General features: G+C 43.4%; 1 protein-coding gene across 16 annotated transcripts in view; it reads right to left on the bottom strand.

The window, feature by feature from the left end:
- TCF7L2 (transcription factor 7 like 2) overlaps positions 1-13,732 on the bottom strand; it is a 183,300-nt gene that overhangs the window by 26,008 nt on the left and 143,560 nt on the right. For 13 of the 16 annotated variants that reach the window (XM_068399724.1, XM_068399713.1, XM_068399725.1 and 10 more), the window contains 2 exons: positions 2,504-2,636; positions 247-349 (listed from right to left, as the gene is read on the bottom strand). In XM_068399724.1, the coding sequence (XP_068255825.1) occupies positions 247-349; positions 2,504-2,636 (236 nt within the window). The remainder of the gene's footprint in view (positions 1-246; positions 350-2,503; positions 2,637-13,732) is intronic. The other 3 variants (XM_068399714.1, XM_068399730.1, XM_068399722.1) reach the window with 1 other exon arrangement.

Here is a 13,732-nt window from a genome sequence, read left to right as displayed (position 1 = left end):
GTTGAGATGACATGCAAAGCTATGCCCAACTGCTCATGTTTAAGACCACATGACCTGGCATACGTTTTAATTAATCTTCATGAGGTGGGTAAATTCATAACCGCTCAATGAAGTGGCAGTTGGCAAACAGGCTTATCTCAATGCACACACACATGCGCACGCACACCTCCTCCCTCCCCCCCATTTTTAACATAAATTTTACACATCAAAAAAGAAAAAGGAAATGAAAAAAATGGAACTCCTTACTGTGGTACTAACCATCCTAGCGGATGGGGGATTTGTCCTACAGTGCCCGGTGATAATGGATAATAAGGAGATATATCTGGAGGATGTGGAGGCCTTGGAATTCCTATGGAAGAGGAACATAAAGCAGCGTTAGTATTGAGACATAGAAATAAATAAAATTAAGGAAAAAGTGCTTATGCTTCTAAATTGCTATCTATTCATCTTTAATACAATAGTCACGGCTTCACTTTGGGTTTCCAAAGGCTGTTTCACAGTCTTATTTTATAAACTGAGCCTCTTGGCATCTTGTTAAATGAGATTCAACCAGAAAAACTGACGTGTTTCGCTCCCTCAGTCACCTCTCCAATCAGAGATAATTATTTTGTTATTTAGGATGAGAATTTAAGGAGTCTCAGCGATATAGTTTTGGTGTGATGCTGTGCTAGGTGCTGTCTTAAATGCCCAACAGAAAGATGGTCACTGTATCAACTTCATGGTTATTTTAGTCTCAAAGTCACGAGAAGAGCACAGGCCCTACCCATACTTTGTGTACTCAATAGCATGGCGTTATTCCAAAGTAACCTCCAAAATGAGCTATGAAGTCATTATAATTGCAAATGATGTTTGATTTTGAGCAAATCTAGGAAACCTTCCCAAAGCTTAGGAGTGGAGGGGAGAACCCCTGGAAGTGCTTGCTAAAATGGGGGGCAGATGATGAAGGTGTGCAGGGAAGGACAGAGAGCCCATCCATCCTCTCTGAAACGGGTGCAGTTCCTAGTCGGAGAGCAGAAACCAGCTCCAGACACAAGGCTTAAATCTTAATGCTCCTTACCTTAAGAGCAAGTAGGAATTATTCAGAGGAGTAAGGGTTACAAGACTGGGTCTTTCAATTAACAAGCCAGCGCACAATTACACAGCAGAAGCAAAATTAAAACAGAGAGCATTAAAAGGAAGGGGTACTGTATTCATGGCTAAAAACTATTTTTTTAAGTCACTCAGGAAGCTTTTAATCTCTAAATTAAATCTCCTTGTGTGACATTTTCATGCAGACATTGCTTTTTCTCCATTACAAAACCCAAACAGATTAACTGGGCTTTAACCATCCGGCGAGCTATTTGCACACTTGAAAGAATGTTCACAGAAGAAAAGTAAACAGTTTACAGACGTTAATCATATGTTTTACGATAACCATTTAAAAGCTATTCCCTGTACTACCATTATTTAAATGAGAGGTTGACTATGCCATTCACTTGCAATGCCCAGGGATGGCAAGAGGGATTCCTTTTAAGCCATGTGAAGTTAGCATTAAGCACAATTAAAAGGGGGGCCCAGCTGAAGCACAGGGAGTGAAAACCAGCTAATGCGCGGCCTCATTGAAGGGCTCGACTTTAGATAAATTATCTGCATACGTTAGGGCTGACACAGAGCGATTCCTTTGACATGAATTCAGTTTCTGATGTACTTTCCAATTAACTAGCTGGGATTTGGATTAACAAAAACAAAACCACTGCCACTAGGAACTCAGTGCAGCCCGAAGAAAGAAGATTGACACTGTTTGACTTCTCTGGGCCCCCAGGTTAAACAGGTACTCTTAAGAAGTTAGAATAACATGTAAATTCTACTCTATAACACCAATAAATCTAGTCAGGGTTTTACGTGGTGCTCTATATTCAAGACGACTGCCCTTCAGGCTGAACTGAGAGTTGGGTAGACTTACATTGGGGAAAAGAGTTTCAAGTATAGAGCTGGAGCTAAGTAGTTAGAGTGGATGAAAATTCAACATTATAGGAGAAAAATGGCTGAACTCCTGACACAGAAACAATGGGATTTGGGGAATTAAAAGAGGTTCATTTTGAAACCGGTCATGACCCACCACCTTTAAAATTCCAGCTGCAATTTTGTAAGTGCAGATCACAGAATGTACATGTTTAACTCTCTGGGTCATGCATGCAAACCAAGCACTTGGCAGATCGAGCTACTAGATGGGGTATCATGCCTGCAAAGAAACACACCTGTGAACAACCCCACACATGCAACTCTAGTGTCACCCTGCAGAAGCTTTATGAAAATTCACCCAGTAGGTTTCCCTCTGAAGCCTAATTGGCTTAAAAAGAAGCTATTTTGCCCGTCTTCTTGCACGTGTTTGACATTTTACATGCCCCCTTTGGTGCTCCAGCATGGGAAATCCTTCCTCCTGCACTCTTCCCCCCTAATATGCAAAAAGGAAAGATCCACCCACCCACTCTCAAAAAAAACCCCAAAACTATTTCCCACCTACCTGTTTTGGGATCTACGTCAGCTGGTAAGTGTGGAGGAGGGTTTCCCGGTGTGAAGTGCTCATTGCTGTACGTGATAAGCGGCGTAAGAGGGTGTACATGGTGTGGGTGCTGCACAACTGGCACTTTGTTAGACTGTCAAGAGAAAAAGGTCGATGGCGTTAGAGGAGTGCCAGGTACTCCCCACTGTGGCACGAGGCAGGACACAGAGAAATCTGAGTACCCAGGATTTCAACATGGTCCTCAGACTTTTCTAGATCCCTTCTCGGTGTCACCTGTGCAGTTTTCCCACCCTGTTGCTTAAAACCTACTCGCACACTTTCCCTGCCCTTGAGTTTCTTTAATCTTTTTGACCTGTCGTGCTCCTGTAGGGAGCAACAGTAATTCTTTAAAATTTTCCCTTTTTATTTTATAATCTTGTGCTTCACCTCGAAGATGCAGCTAGACTCCTCAGTGAGGGGCTGACAGAGTCCCCCATTTAATTAGCACGAGACCCAAATGCTCACTGACCTGTAGGTCTGTTCCTTTCCCCTTCCTGTCCTCACTTTCAGTTCTGCGTTTTACTGCTCATTGCAAATACTCCAGATAAAAAGCCTTTGTAGTGCTAGAGTATTCCCTTCATCAGCAAGCATTAAGCTGACAAGCGATCACCTGCATATTTTATATATATATATTTTAGAAGGGCTGATTAATTATCAATTCATCAGAGAGTGCTAATAAATGGAAACTGGATACTGACGAATTAGGCTACTAAAATATTCAGCTATATAAACAACAGAAAAAAAAAAGATAAAGCCATTGAAAAGAATACTCTTGTGGGGGGAATAATCACGCAGATATCATGAGGTTTTCCCTATTGCATTCCGAGTTCTGGGGGGAAAAAAATAAATCCTTTTCTTAACAACAATAAAAAAAAGGAGTGAATGAATGAAAGGAAAAGGCAGGCTGAACTGTAACTTACCCTTACAAGATCACAAAGAAAAAATTAAGCTGAAACAAGCGAACTGCTGGACCATTTACTGCGAGTAATCCAATTGCAAAAAAACCCTATTCCCCATAGAGGATTTTCACTAAAATCCTACAACAGGGACATTTAACCAGATTAGGTACCAGCAAAGATAAAGAGGCTGGTATTAGATGATGAATGGATTAGAGTCAGGTTTCATTTTAGAATGTGTCTTCATTTCCTTTTATTACTTTAAGTAAGGAACAACTTGCATTAACATCAAGCAAAAGGAATCACATTAAAATAAAGTAGTGATACCGCGGCGGCCCGCGATAGCGCCGCTGCCGATCAGGGTTTGCCAGCGCTCCCCTGCTCGCCCTCCGGCCCAAGGATGGCTCCGACCCCACCGCTCGCTCCCAGCACCCTCAAACACGCGCCCTCGCCATGCTGCTTTAGACAAGCTATTATCTGACCTCGGTTTGAACGCTCTGAGCTTCCCTTAACAGCATTTACAAAATAATTCAGTTATTCTTTGAGAATGAGTTTCCAGACTGGGAGGAAGGAAAAGGGAAGACGGACTGAGAGCTACAAGGACAAGAAATGTCAGTCTTCCCCTGAACAAACAAGAAGTCCCTCCATCGTGCTTTGGTCAAGCTGAGCTTCAGCTTTGGCTCCTCCAGCCACCACCCCCAGCCCTGGGAGGCTCCCCCAGCCCCTGCCATGTATATCTATTCGACTCACCCCTTTGATAACCTGCAGAAAAAGTGTGCATCCAAGAGAAGCAAGCCAAAGAGCAGTGTTTATGCTTCTCACAACTTTTACCGTGCGTATTTCTTTTTGCAGCCCTTCCATGGAATGATTCCCCTCCAATACCTTGCTCGTGGAACAGGAGTCCCACGACAAGTGGCCACAATGCAGGACAGAGCGTGGTTGTGACAGCCAACGCTATGAATTACAGACCGTTGTGTTGGCTGGGTTGTAGGTCAGGTCTTCTGCCAGTTGTACAACCAAGGACAACTTTTGGCCTCACAGACCCATAATGGTTTTGTATCAGAGGAGCTATGGGGATTTAGGCCCTTAATTCAAAAAGCCAAAGGAGATCCTCTAACCCAAAATCTGTTCTTTTCCAAGTGAACCAACCTAAGCAGTCTGGAAGTAGCTGAAAGGTTTGGCAAGGGCTTCACGTGACAAATCATATTACACACCACGCAAACTAGCAGGCATCTACTCAACACATGACTTTATATGCCAAATGACCACTTCATCTGGTTCACAAAAAAAACCAATAATTCCCAGTAAGAGGGCTTTTTGCTGGCCAAGAATTGTGTGAACTCTTGCTGTTAGGTGACCCCACAGTGTGGCTGGTAGCTGCTGTAGCTCTGTGCTCTCCCAACTCTATCTTGGCATCATTGCAAAAAAAACCTCACGCAGATCCTGATGGACACTGAGGGTTGTCTTCCATGGAAAGCTTATTTTCATAGAAACTGGAACTGGTTAGTTAAAAAAATAAGTGACAGAATAACATTAGAGGGTCAGACTTAAGCCGACAAACAAGAAACCGCATGTGAGAGGAAAGCTGGACTTACGTGCCTGTATCACCAAAGCCAGATATACCATAGAGGGTAACACGTAAACTGTGGGAAACTACCACCCACTGCTTTGATACACCAAAACCACCTGCAATATCTCCACAAAACAGTACACATGCTAAATTATTATTTTATTTAGCACCTGTCAGAGAAAAATAAAAAAACAAAAGGAAAAAAAAATAAATATCAACAACCAAGAGTTTGAACCTTAGTCTGCAAACTGTTCCCCAGGTAAGTCATTTTTATTTGGGTGACTGTCCTGCAGTCAAACAGACAATTCATATAAAGGTACTGGATGTAAGGGTAGGACACTTGTTTGCCACTGATGACGCTGGTGTAGAGGTGTGGGAAGAATGTACCAGGGGAAAAGGGGAAACTGTCATGTACATGATCAAAAATATGCTCTCTTGGACAGAGGATTGTGATCCACTACCCTGGGCTAGGTTTGTATTCTGTTTTGCACTGTTTATCACACACTGGGGAAAGGGACCGTAACTCCGCTCAGAATAGCATGCACAACTTGCAAGCCAAGCTAATCATGCATAAAATGCTAAATAAGCTGCTCTTTAAAAGCAGCATTCCTGAAGTTAACTAAGCTTTCTTGGAAAAGAGAAAAAGAAAGGACTAGCTGGGAAAGAGCAAGATTAATCCCACACATGCATCTTCCTTTGAAGTCAATGGAAGCTCTGCCTGAGTAACAAGTGTGGTCCTAACCCCATCCACTGGCAATGAAAGGTAAACCACAGAAGCCATCAATAGGAGACACCTATTAGATGACCTTAGCCATCCCCCTGCAAAAGGCCCTTCTCCAATATACATTTACGAGTACTTTATCAAGGGTAGTTTTAAGCTAAAAGCCACTGTGAGATGCAGGAATTTCTCTGGCAACTTGAAGAACTCCATTTATGGCTATATCAGGCGCGGAAAGGGGAGCTGCACTGGTACGCACAGATTAGCATCAGGGATGAAGTAATAGGATGGGAACAAGTGGAGATTTCCAGAGAGAAATCCCAGCATCTACAAAGTACCAAGACATCTGCTGATAAATCACTCCTTTCCACTGAAAGCTGGAGTCTCATATGCTAGGTTAGAGGGCACGGTAAAGAATTGCAAAAAAACAACAGAAGTTTGCTTTTCTTGATAACCCCTGCTTGAAGCAAACCAGAGGAAATTGTCCCCATAGGGACTCAACTACTAACTCTCTCTATATGAATTTGAAATGCTTCTGGGAGTGCTTAAACACAGATGACTTTAAACAATAATGGAGCTCTGGAATGAAAAAAAACCACAACAACAGATTTTGGACTGATATATGTTTGAGAGGGATACTGAGATCCATTTAGCCTAAGTTCTGATAGGTGCCTTTAGGGAACAAAAAAAATACCTGAATGTCAGATTTAAACTGCAGGGGATTGTGTGTATAAATTGCTGTGTATTAGTCTTTGTTGCACGGTAAGGACATTTCATTAACAGGATGAAAGATGCTTCTATGCGTATACAGCCCAATTTAATACACCCCACTGATGAATACTCCCCATTTATTGAAGAAGTTAATACATGCTGTATAAATCAATAGTTCCTAAGTCTCTGAAAGCAACATAAGACTTGCACGAGATGAAACACTGTATTGTTGAGCACACAAAGAGAAACCAACCGTTAAATAGCAAGAGTTTGTTACTGCAATTTCTGTTTGCAAATTCGTAGCTTGTTTGGCTTTGGTAATAAAAACATGGTATCAACTCAAAGTCAGAGGAAAACATGCCAGAGAGGCCAGAGGACTTGTCCTCGCTGGGCCAACATGGTTTTAGTAAAAGCAGGTCTGCAAAAAAAAGCCACCCAGGCTGCAAACGAGCCATTGTGCCATTGCAGCACCGCAGCGGCCAAACCCTTTGGCCTCAGCAAGGCTGCTCTGCTGCATCCCCGGCCGAGCAGCCACGGGCAGGGCAGGGGGGACGCTCCTGCCCCACCACAGCCTGAAAGTCTGGTGGCCACCAACACAGGTCCTGCAGCTGCAGCCAGGGAGGGACCCCCTTCCCCGACCCAGAGCAACCTTTTAAGTGTACTTAAAGCCTCCAGTCCTGCTTGCCAGGCAGGGACGGGCTGCTGCCCGCCAGGCACCCTTCGACCGCCCGCAACCGCGAACGTGGCAAGAGAGAGACTGATCAGTCACTTGCACCCCGGACCCCCAGAGCCCCCTCCCCCTCCTCCACTACAAGTAATGGAGGAGGAATGAGAGCTCGGAGGAGGAATGAGAGCTTGCCATTCACCTTAAAACCTATTAATCAACAGACAGTGAAAACAAATGGAGCTAGAGCTCCGCCTGCCTTTTTTGCCATGTCCTCCTCTTCCCGGTTTCCCCATTGCTTTCCCTTTCTGCTGAAGAAAGATGGGCCCTGAAAGTGCCTTTATGAGCCTAATACAATAAAACAAAAGCAGCACAGAAGAGGGTTTGTCAGCCTTTTCCCCTCTTCCAGGGTGGATGCAGAAGGTCGACAGTGGTCTTGAATTAGCAGGCCCTCCTGGAGTTGCTCCTTGGGCTTAGCAAAGAGAACCATTCAATACCAGTTCACATTAAAAAATAGGTTTATAACTTGTCTCCCTGTATTTTCCAGATGGTGCTATTGCAGTTATGCTGACTATGGCCAGTGAAATGCTAACAGATGTTCCTGAGCTGCTCTGCAGCTCCAAAGATGCTCGTAAGAGGAGAGCTTCTTTTTTTCTGAAGGTTGATCTCTCCTTGGTTCTGCCTAGGAATGACACGCACCACCCCCCCCCCCCACCCCCACCCCCCCTCCCCCCAGATCAGAAAACTAAGTTGCAAAAAAAGGCAAATCCCAAAATATCGCTGCAAATACTGGAACATTCTTCTGTTTCCAGCCAGGGTCACCAACACCTAAAGCAGAGCACCCGTCAGTAAGCCCCAGGGATCACCCACATCAGCAGCCACTCCGGGAGGCACCCCAAACTTCAACAAGGGAACTTTAAACCATTTAGGTTAACTGAAAAGCTAAAGCCAACCAAACCCACCAGCTAGAGGTAACTCGGTCCTCATCCCCTTCCCAAGCATAAAAATTCAACGCCAGTGATGAAGCAGTTCCTGAAAAATTCGAAGATTTAATTTACCCAGCTCTGTTTAGCTAGTGGAGTCACAGTTTATTTTTTTAAGGATGCTTTCACACCTGACTAAGCATTTTCTCCTGAAAACTACTTCCCCTTGCTCCATTATGGCTGACACAGTGGCCTGAGCCCTTTCACAGTTTAATGTAGCTGATTTCTGCCGAAGGTCCTGCCCTAAGCTAACTGCCCATTGTAGCAGCAGACAAGGCTCCCATTGATAATCACAACTCACCCTGCTAAAAAAAAAGGCTCATTTTCTTCTTTCACACAAATGATGACAGCAGCACTGACAACCATGTGCTGGGACAATACCCCCCCTAGACAGAGCTTGACAAAAAAAACCTAACCCCCCACTGCCCTCCCCTTAATATTAAAAAAAAAAAAGGATGGGGAGCACCACACTTTTGCATCCTTCTGCTTCTTCCCCTCCCTCCCTGGCCACTTCCCAGGCCAACGAGTGCCTACCTGCTCCTGCAAGAACTGCCAGCTTTCCAAAAAAACCCCGGGCTCTTATTAGCAACCTCTCAGACAAAATAACAAAATCAGCTTCCTGGCTTTAAGCGTCCAGCAATTAATTCAAGAAAAGAATAGCTTTCTTTCCCCCCCACCCCTTTAACCATGCTGAAGTGCCCCCTGCATACTGGAGCACTAAGCCACTGTGCTTGACGTTTTCGGCATCCTTCCTGCAAGGGAGGGAAGGTGCCGAGGGAAGGGGGTGGGGAAGCGAGGGTTTAAGATGTTCAGGAAATTTCCACTTAATTTCGCCAAAAGGCAATTATGTGCAATGATCTGGTGACAATTAGCATATGCCAAATCCTCTAGCGTAAAAGGGAAAGAACTGGGGTTTAGCTATCTAATTACTGACTGTTAGTTCTTATGCAGGAGAATTAAAAACACTAGTAGTAAAACATTAGTATTAAGTGTGCTCACACTTTGCTTCAAAGCTGTTGTGGACTGTAATCTTACTGCTAGAGTATTTGGGGTGTTTTTTTTAAGTAAAAAACCAAAAAAACAAAAAACAAAAAACAAAGAAACTTGAGGTTTTAAATACAAGTTAAGTGCTGCATCCTTGGATCATGTGGTGTTACTCTAACGCCAGGTCAGACCCAGACAAGCACTGACTTAGACACAGCTGTGTATTTTGAGATCCTTCAGCATCACTTGGAATTACATTGATGCCAGTTACATTTTACCTCGCTCATTCTCTTAACGCTTTATTGATAAAGAGAAAGCACTCTGCTGCATCTGCTCGGCCTGATCTTGGCACACAAATCTGGACACCGGAGTTAACCCCAGCCTCTAGCCCAGAAACTGTGGCCTGCATGTGTCCAGCCAAGCTTTACACTGTATCTCAAAATTAGAGACTATTTGATCAACAGGTGGATTTCCCCATATGAGGAGGACAGGGTAGTGCTCAGACTCTTCAAGTTCCAGGCACCAAGGTGCCCAGATCTATTTCTTCCATTACAAAAGGAGAGGCACAGTTTCTTCCTCAACCTGAAAAATACTCAGTGCTTTCTTTGCATACTTTAGTTAATTACTAGACAGATATTATCTCTGTAGAGCAGGCAAGCCTTCGCTCATATCTAACAAGGCAAAAAGCAGAAAGACTTGGCATAATTAGACTGAAACCGAAAAACACAGTTTTCTTAAGCAGTACCCGTACAAGGTGCGCTGGACACACAACCACTCAGCAAGGGAACCTGAGCAGGTCTTCAGGAAACCGTCCTGAACATAAAGGGGGTGGAGAGGGGAGAGATATAGAGCAATAATGCAAGCACAAAAATTCAGAAAAGATGGGAAGAAGGGAGAAGTGAATATGAGCAAAAGCTTGCTTATAATTGCCCTGATAGACCTTATTCGTTATGTGCTTTGTATGAATGCCTGGTAATGCAATTTTACGTATGGCCTAGCATCCTCTACAATGCCACATTATAAACTGCTTTAATTCTTTCATGTATATTGCATATTTCAGCACCAGACAGACATATACTGTAGGAGAAATAGCTCCTCTGATTTTGTTAGGGTATCTGTGACTTCTGTCTAGAGTAAAAACTTGAATGTGAGGCTGTTAAAAAACTACAGGAAATGAAAAAAAAATTAGCATGCATGCCTATACCCACTTGTATTTGGCAATTTCAGTAATAACAGCATTATTAAAAACCTAACATGCACATACATGCCTTAATATACGATGCCAAGTTTTCAGCACAGCTTTTTAAAATGCAGTATTCACAAATTATAGCGGACTGTGCTCAATACCAATACACAATATATCTAGCAAAGTTATATTAAATAGCTTGACAAATAACAAAGCTCTAAAAAACGTTTTAATTTTTTTATGTGCTAAAAACATTACACGCTGCCACAAAACAATTGAGCGATAAAATTAAGTAAGTCCAGATCAATTATTTCTTGAATAAATTCAACAGAGTTTCCCTAAAAATGTGATGTTAAAATGCACATCAGAACTGAAACACCTCACAAATATTTTGGAAGAAAAGAAACAGGCACATTTATGCAGCGCTGTCAGGCCTTTCACCCCAAGTCCCAGTACAAAGAATTCCTCTAAAGGTAAAATGCTTACGAGATCTCATCACCAGCCATGTAAAACCTGCATATTGCAACAACATGCAGGGAAAGAAGAAACTAAATAACTGTTCTTTTAGATTAATTCATTTTAGATTAATTCTACAGAATTTTATCCTTTGTTTTATACAAGAAAAGGCAAATAAATCAACTAAGCTACTCAGGCAAAGGTACCACAAGTACTGAAGTGATAGAAATCCTCCTCCTGGAACAAGTGACTCTCTAAGCAAGCTTGGCAGAGTTCAAAAAGAAAACAGCAGAAAACTCAGGATTCCCACAAAACCTCTGGTGAAAATGCGATGCTTTCTAAAATTCTTAAATACATTTCTGTTTTCTGTGTATAATTATGGGCGATGTACACAACTAGCTGAGGGGTAGGTTTACTTTCTGTAATATATATTAATAGGAGAAAAAAAGTCTCATGGACTTCTGATAACGAACACAGAACCCCTGTGTCAAAACACATGTTATCTCATACTTATCAACATTCAGTATTACTTTTCATATTCCTTTAACACTGAGTGAAATAATTTTTATGTAGTGCCCCTAAAATTTTCATCTTTCACATTATAGTTGAGCTTGCTGAAGAATTCAGAAAATTTAACCCTCAACCAAACACAGGATCAAAAGCACCCAGTTAAAAACTGCTACATATTGGTTTTAATAATTTCAAAAAAAAAAGAAAAAAAACCTCATTTTGTGTATGACAATAGTTAAACCACTCCACCTCCAAACCCCCTTAACTGTAACGTATGTGCCCTGCTACAAACCAACTTTTCCTCCTTTAAAAAAATACAACACCCAAATATTTTTACCTTCATGGTTTCAGAGTTAAGGAAATATCGTACTGAACTGAAGAAAGCTTTGAAGTGGCCCCCTCTGCCCCACAGGAGAAAAAGAAAAGAAAAGCTAGTGATGTCATGGTCACTGTGTGAGTGTATGACAGCGGATGTAACGCACACCGAACACACGCGCACACGCTTCTCCCTCGCTGGTAACCATTGTTCAGCACCCAGAAATCAGCCCCTGAAACCTGCTGTACACCAAGCTCTGAACCACCCCCCTCCCCAAACACACCCCGATCCCACCCTGGATGCACGAGAAAAAAAATTTCTCCCCCCACCCCCCCATCCCCTTTTTCCGTAAACCAAACCCCAAAATCAGGTGGAGGGAAGGGCAAAGAGGAGGAGTGCAACAACTCTGCCCCGCTGCCCCGTTGTGTCGCGACAAAACCGCGCGCTGCCGCTCGCTCCTCGCCACTGCTGCGAAACTAAAGTGTCATGGAAAAGTCGCGCTTCCCCTTCCAAAAAAGACGATTACCGTAAAATAAATAAATAAAACCAACATCGCTAACAAAGGTCACAGCTGGCGATGCTTGCTTGATTTCTTCCCCCCCCCCGCCTTTTTTTTTTTATTCCAGACAGGAGAAAAGAGAAGGAGAGGGAGAGAGGGAGAGAAGTCACATCAGAAGTTCAATGGTCAAGACGGAAAGCGCACACACAAAAAGTGCTACTCACCCAGCAATTCAAATTGAGATGCCAGCAGCCGAACTGCTGGAAGAGAGAGAACCCAGAGGCAAGCGTTCCTCCTTTACCACTCAAATCTTCCATTCCCACTAAAATTGCATCCCTCGGGTACATAACAGCTTTGTCTTTCCTTTTCTTAACCTCAAAAACTTTTTTCTTTACTGTCTAGATGCCAATTGTGCAGGCTTTGTATTATTTTCCTTGCAGCTTTTCTCTCTCGTTTTCTTTCCCTGCTCCCCCTCTTCACTTAAAGTACTGGAAAAGCTGTCTTAAAAGATCAAGATGTCTCCAGTTTTTTGGCCTGGTGTTTTCTGCATGCTCAAAATCCACTGTCATGTTGGCTGTGAGAAGTGTCTTATTTCTAAATTGTCAGCTGTGGTTATCAAAATTTAGAGAAGCCTGCTCTCTTTTCCAATATAGCACTTTACCATCATCCTTTCAGGGAGTGGGGAAAGGACTTTCTCCCCCCTATGCAGGTATGTCTGCTCAGAAGAGCTAAAAAGCAGTTACCTTGGAAATCAGTGACAATGCTACTACAACCCAGGTTGCACAGGTATTAGTAAGTGCAGCGAGGAAACACCGGCCGGCCGTGAGGGAGCATGATCAGTTAAGTGTAGCAAGCAGACACTTTATCTGCAAGATTGTCAAATCCCTCCAAACAAATTTCTTAAGGGGAGAGCTATAAGGAAAGTATATTTTCTTGTCATTGTAACACTGAGGTGACATTTGGCAGACCTTTACCAGTAGCTCTGGTCTCTCCCCCCCCCTTTTCCTTTAGTATTTAATATTTCTGTAAACTACTGACCCCACTGTAAAAGCGGTACAAGAGGAGCTCTGAGATCGCTAACGTCACGGTGCCCTGGCTATTGTATTTTCCCAAGTTGCTCATAAGTGTGAATAAACAGGGGTACCCAGCGAGCATCGCTGAACTGAGCAAAAGATGAAGCCTTCTCCCCTGCGCCTCGCTCTTGCCTACAGATGCCTGCTTCCTAAATCTGAGCCGGGTACCATGGGCAAACCGCAGCTTTCCCATTCGCCAAAAGTCGATCTCTCATCGCTTGTTTATCCCTTTCCCTAAAGTTGCAAAGTAGTTACTCTGCAACAGGGGCAAAAGCCATAAAAGGGGGTTTAACGGGGAATAATTAGGAAACCATGGCCGCTTTCTTCCCCTCCTCACTTTCTAAGCGAGTTCCTTAATACCGCTGGATGCTGCACACAGGGACAGCCAGCGCCATGTGGGACTGACGCTGCTGCAGACGAGGCACTGGAGGGGACCAGTTGCAAACACTTGTCATCCCCGCGCACATCTGGGTGACTCAGGCCAGCGAGTTCACCCCCCCTTACCCTCCCAAGAACGAAAGAACAGGAAATACAGGAAAAAATTTAAACGGTTTCAAACAAGGAGACCTTGAGTGGCTACAGGTTTCCTTTTTAAGCGGCAGTTTAATCTGCAAAGGCTGCGGG

Source organism: Nyctibius grandis, chromosome 4, assembly GCF_013368605.1.
Source record: "Nyctibius grandis isolate bNycGra1 chromosome 4, bNycGra1.pri, whole genome shotgun sequence".
Lineage (NCBI taxonomy): Eukaryota > Metazoa > Chordata > Aves > Nyctibiiformes > Nyctibiidae > Nyctibius > Nyctibius grandis.
Note: the sequence above shows the minus strand (reverse complement) of the source record. Positions and strands in the feature narration are given on the sequence as shown.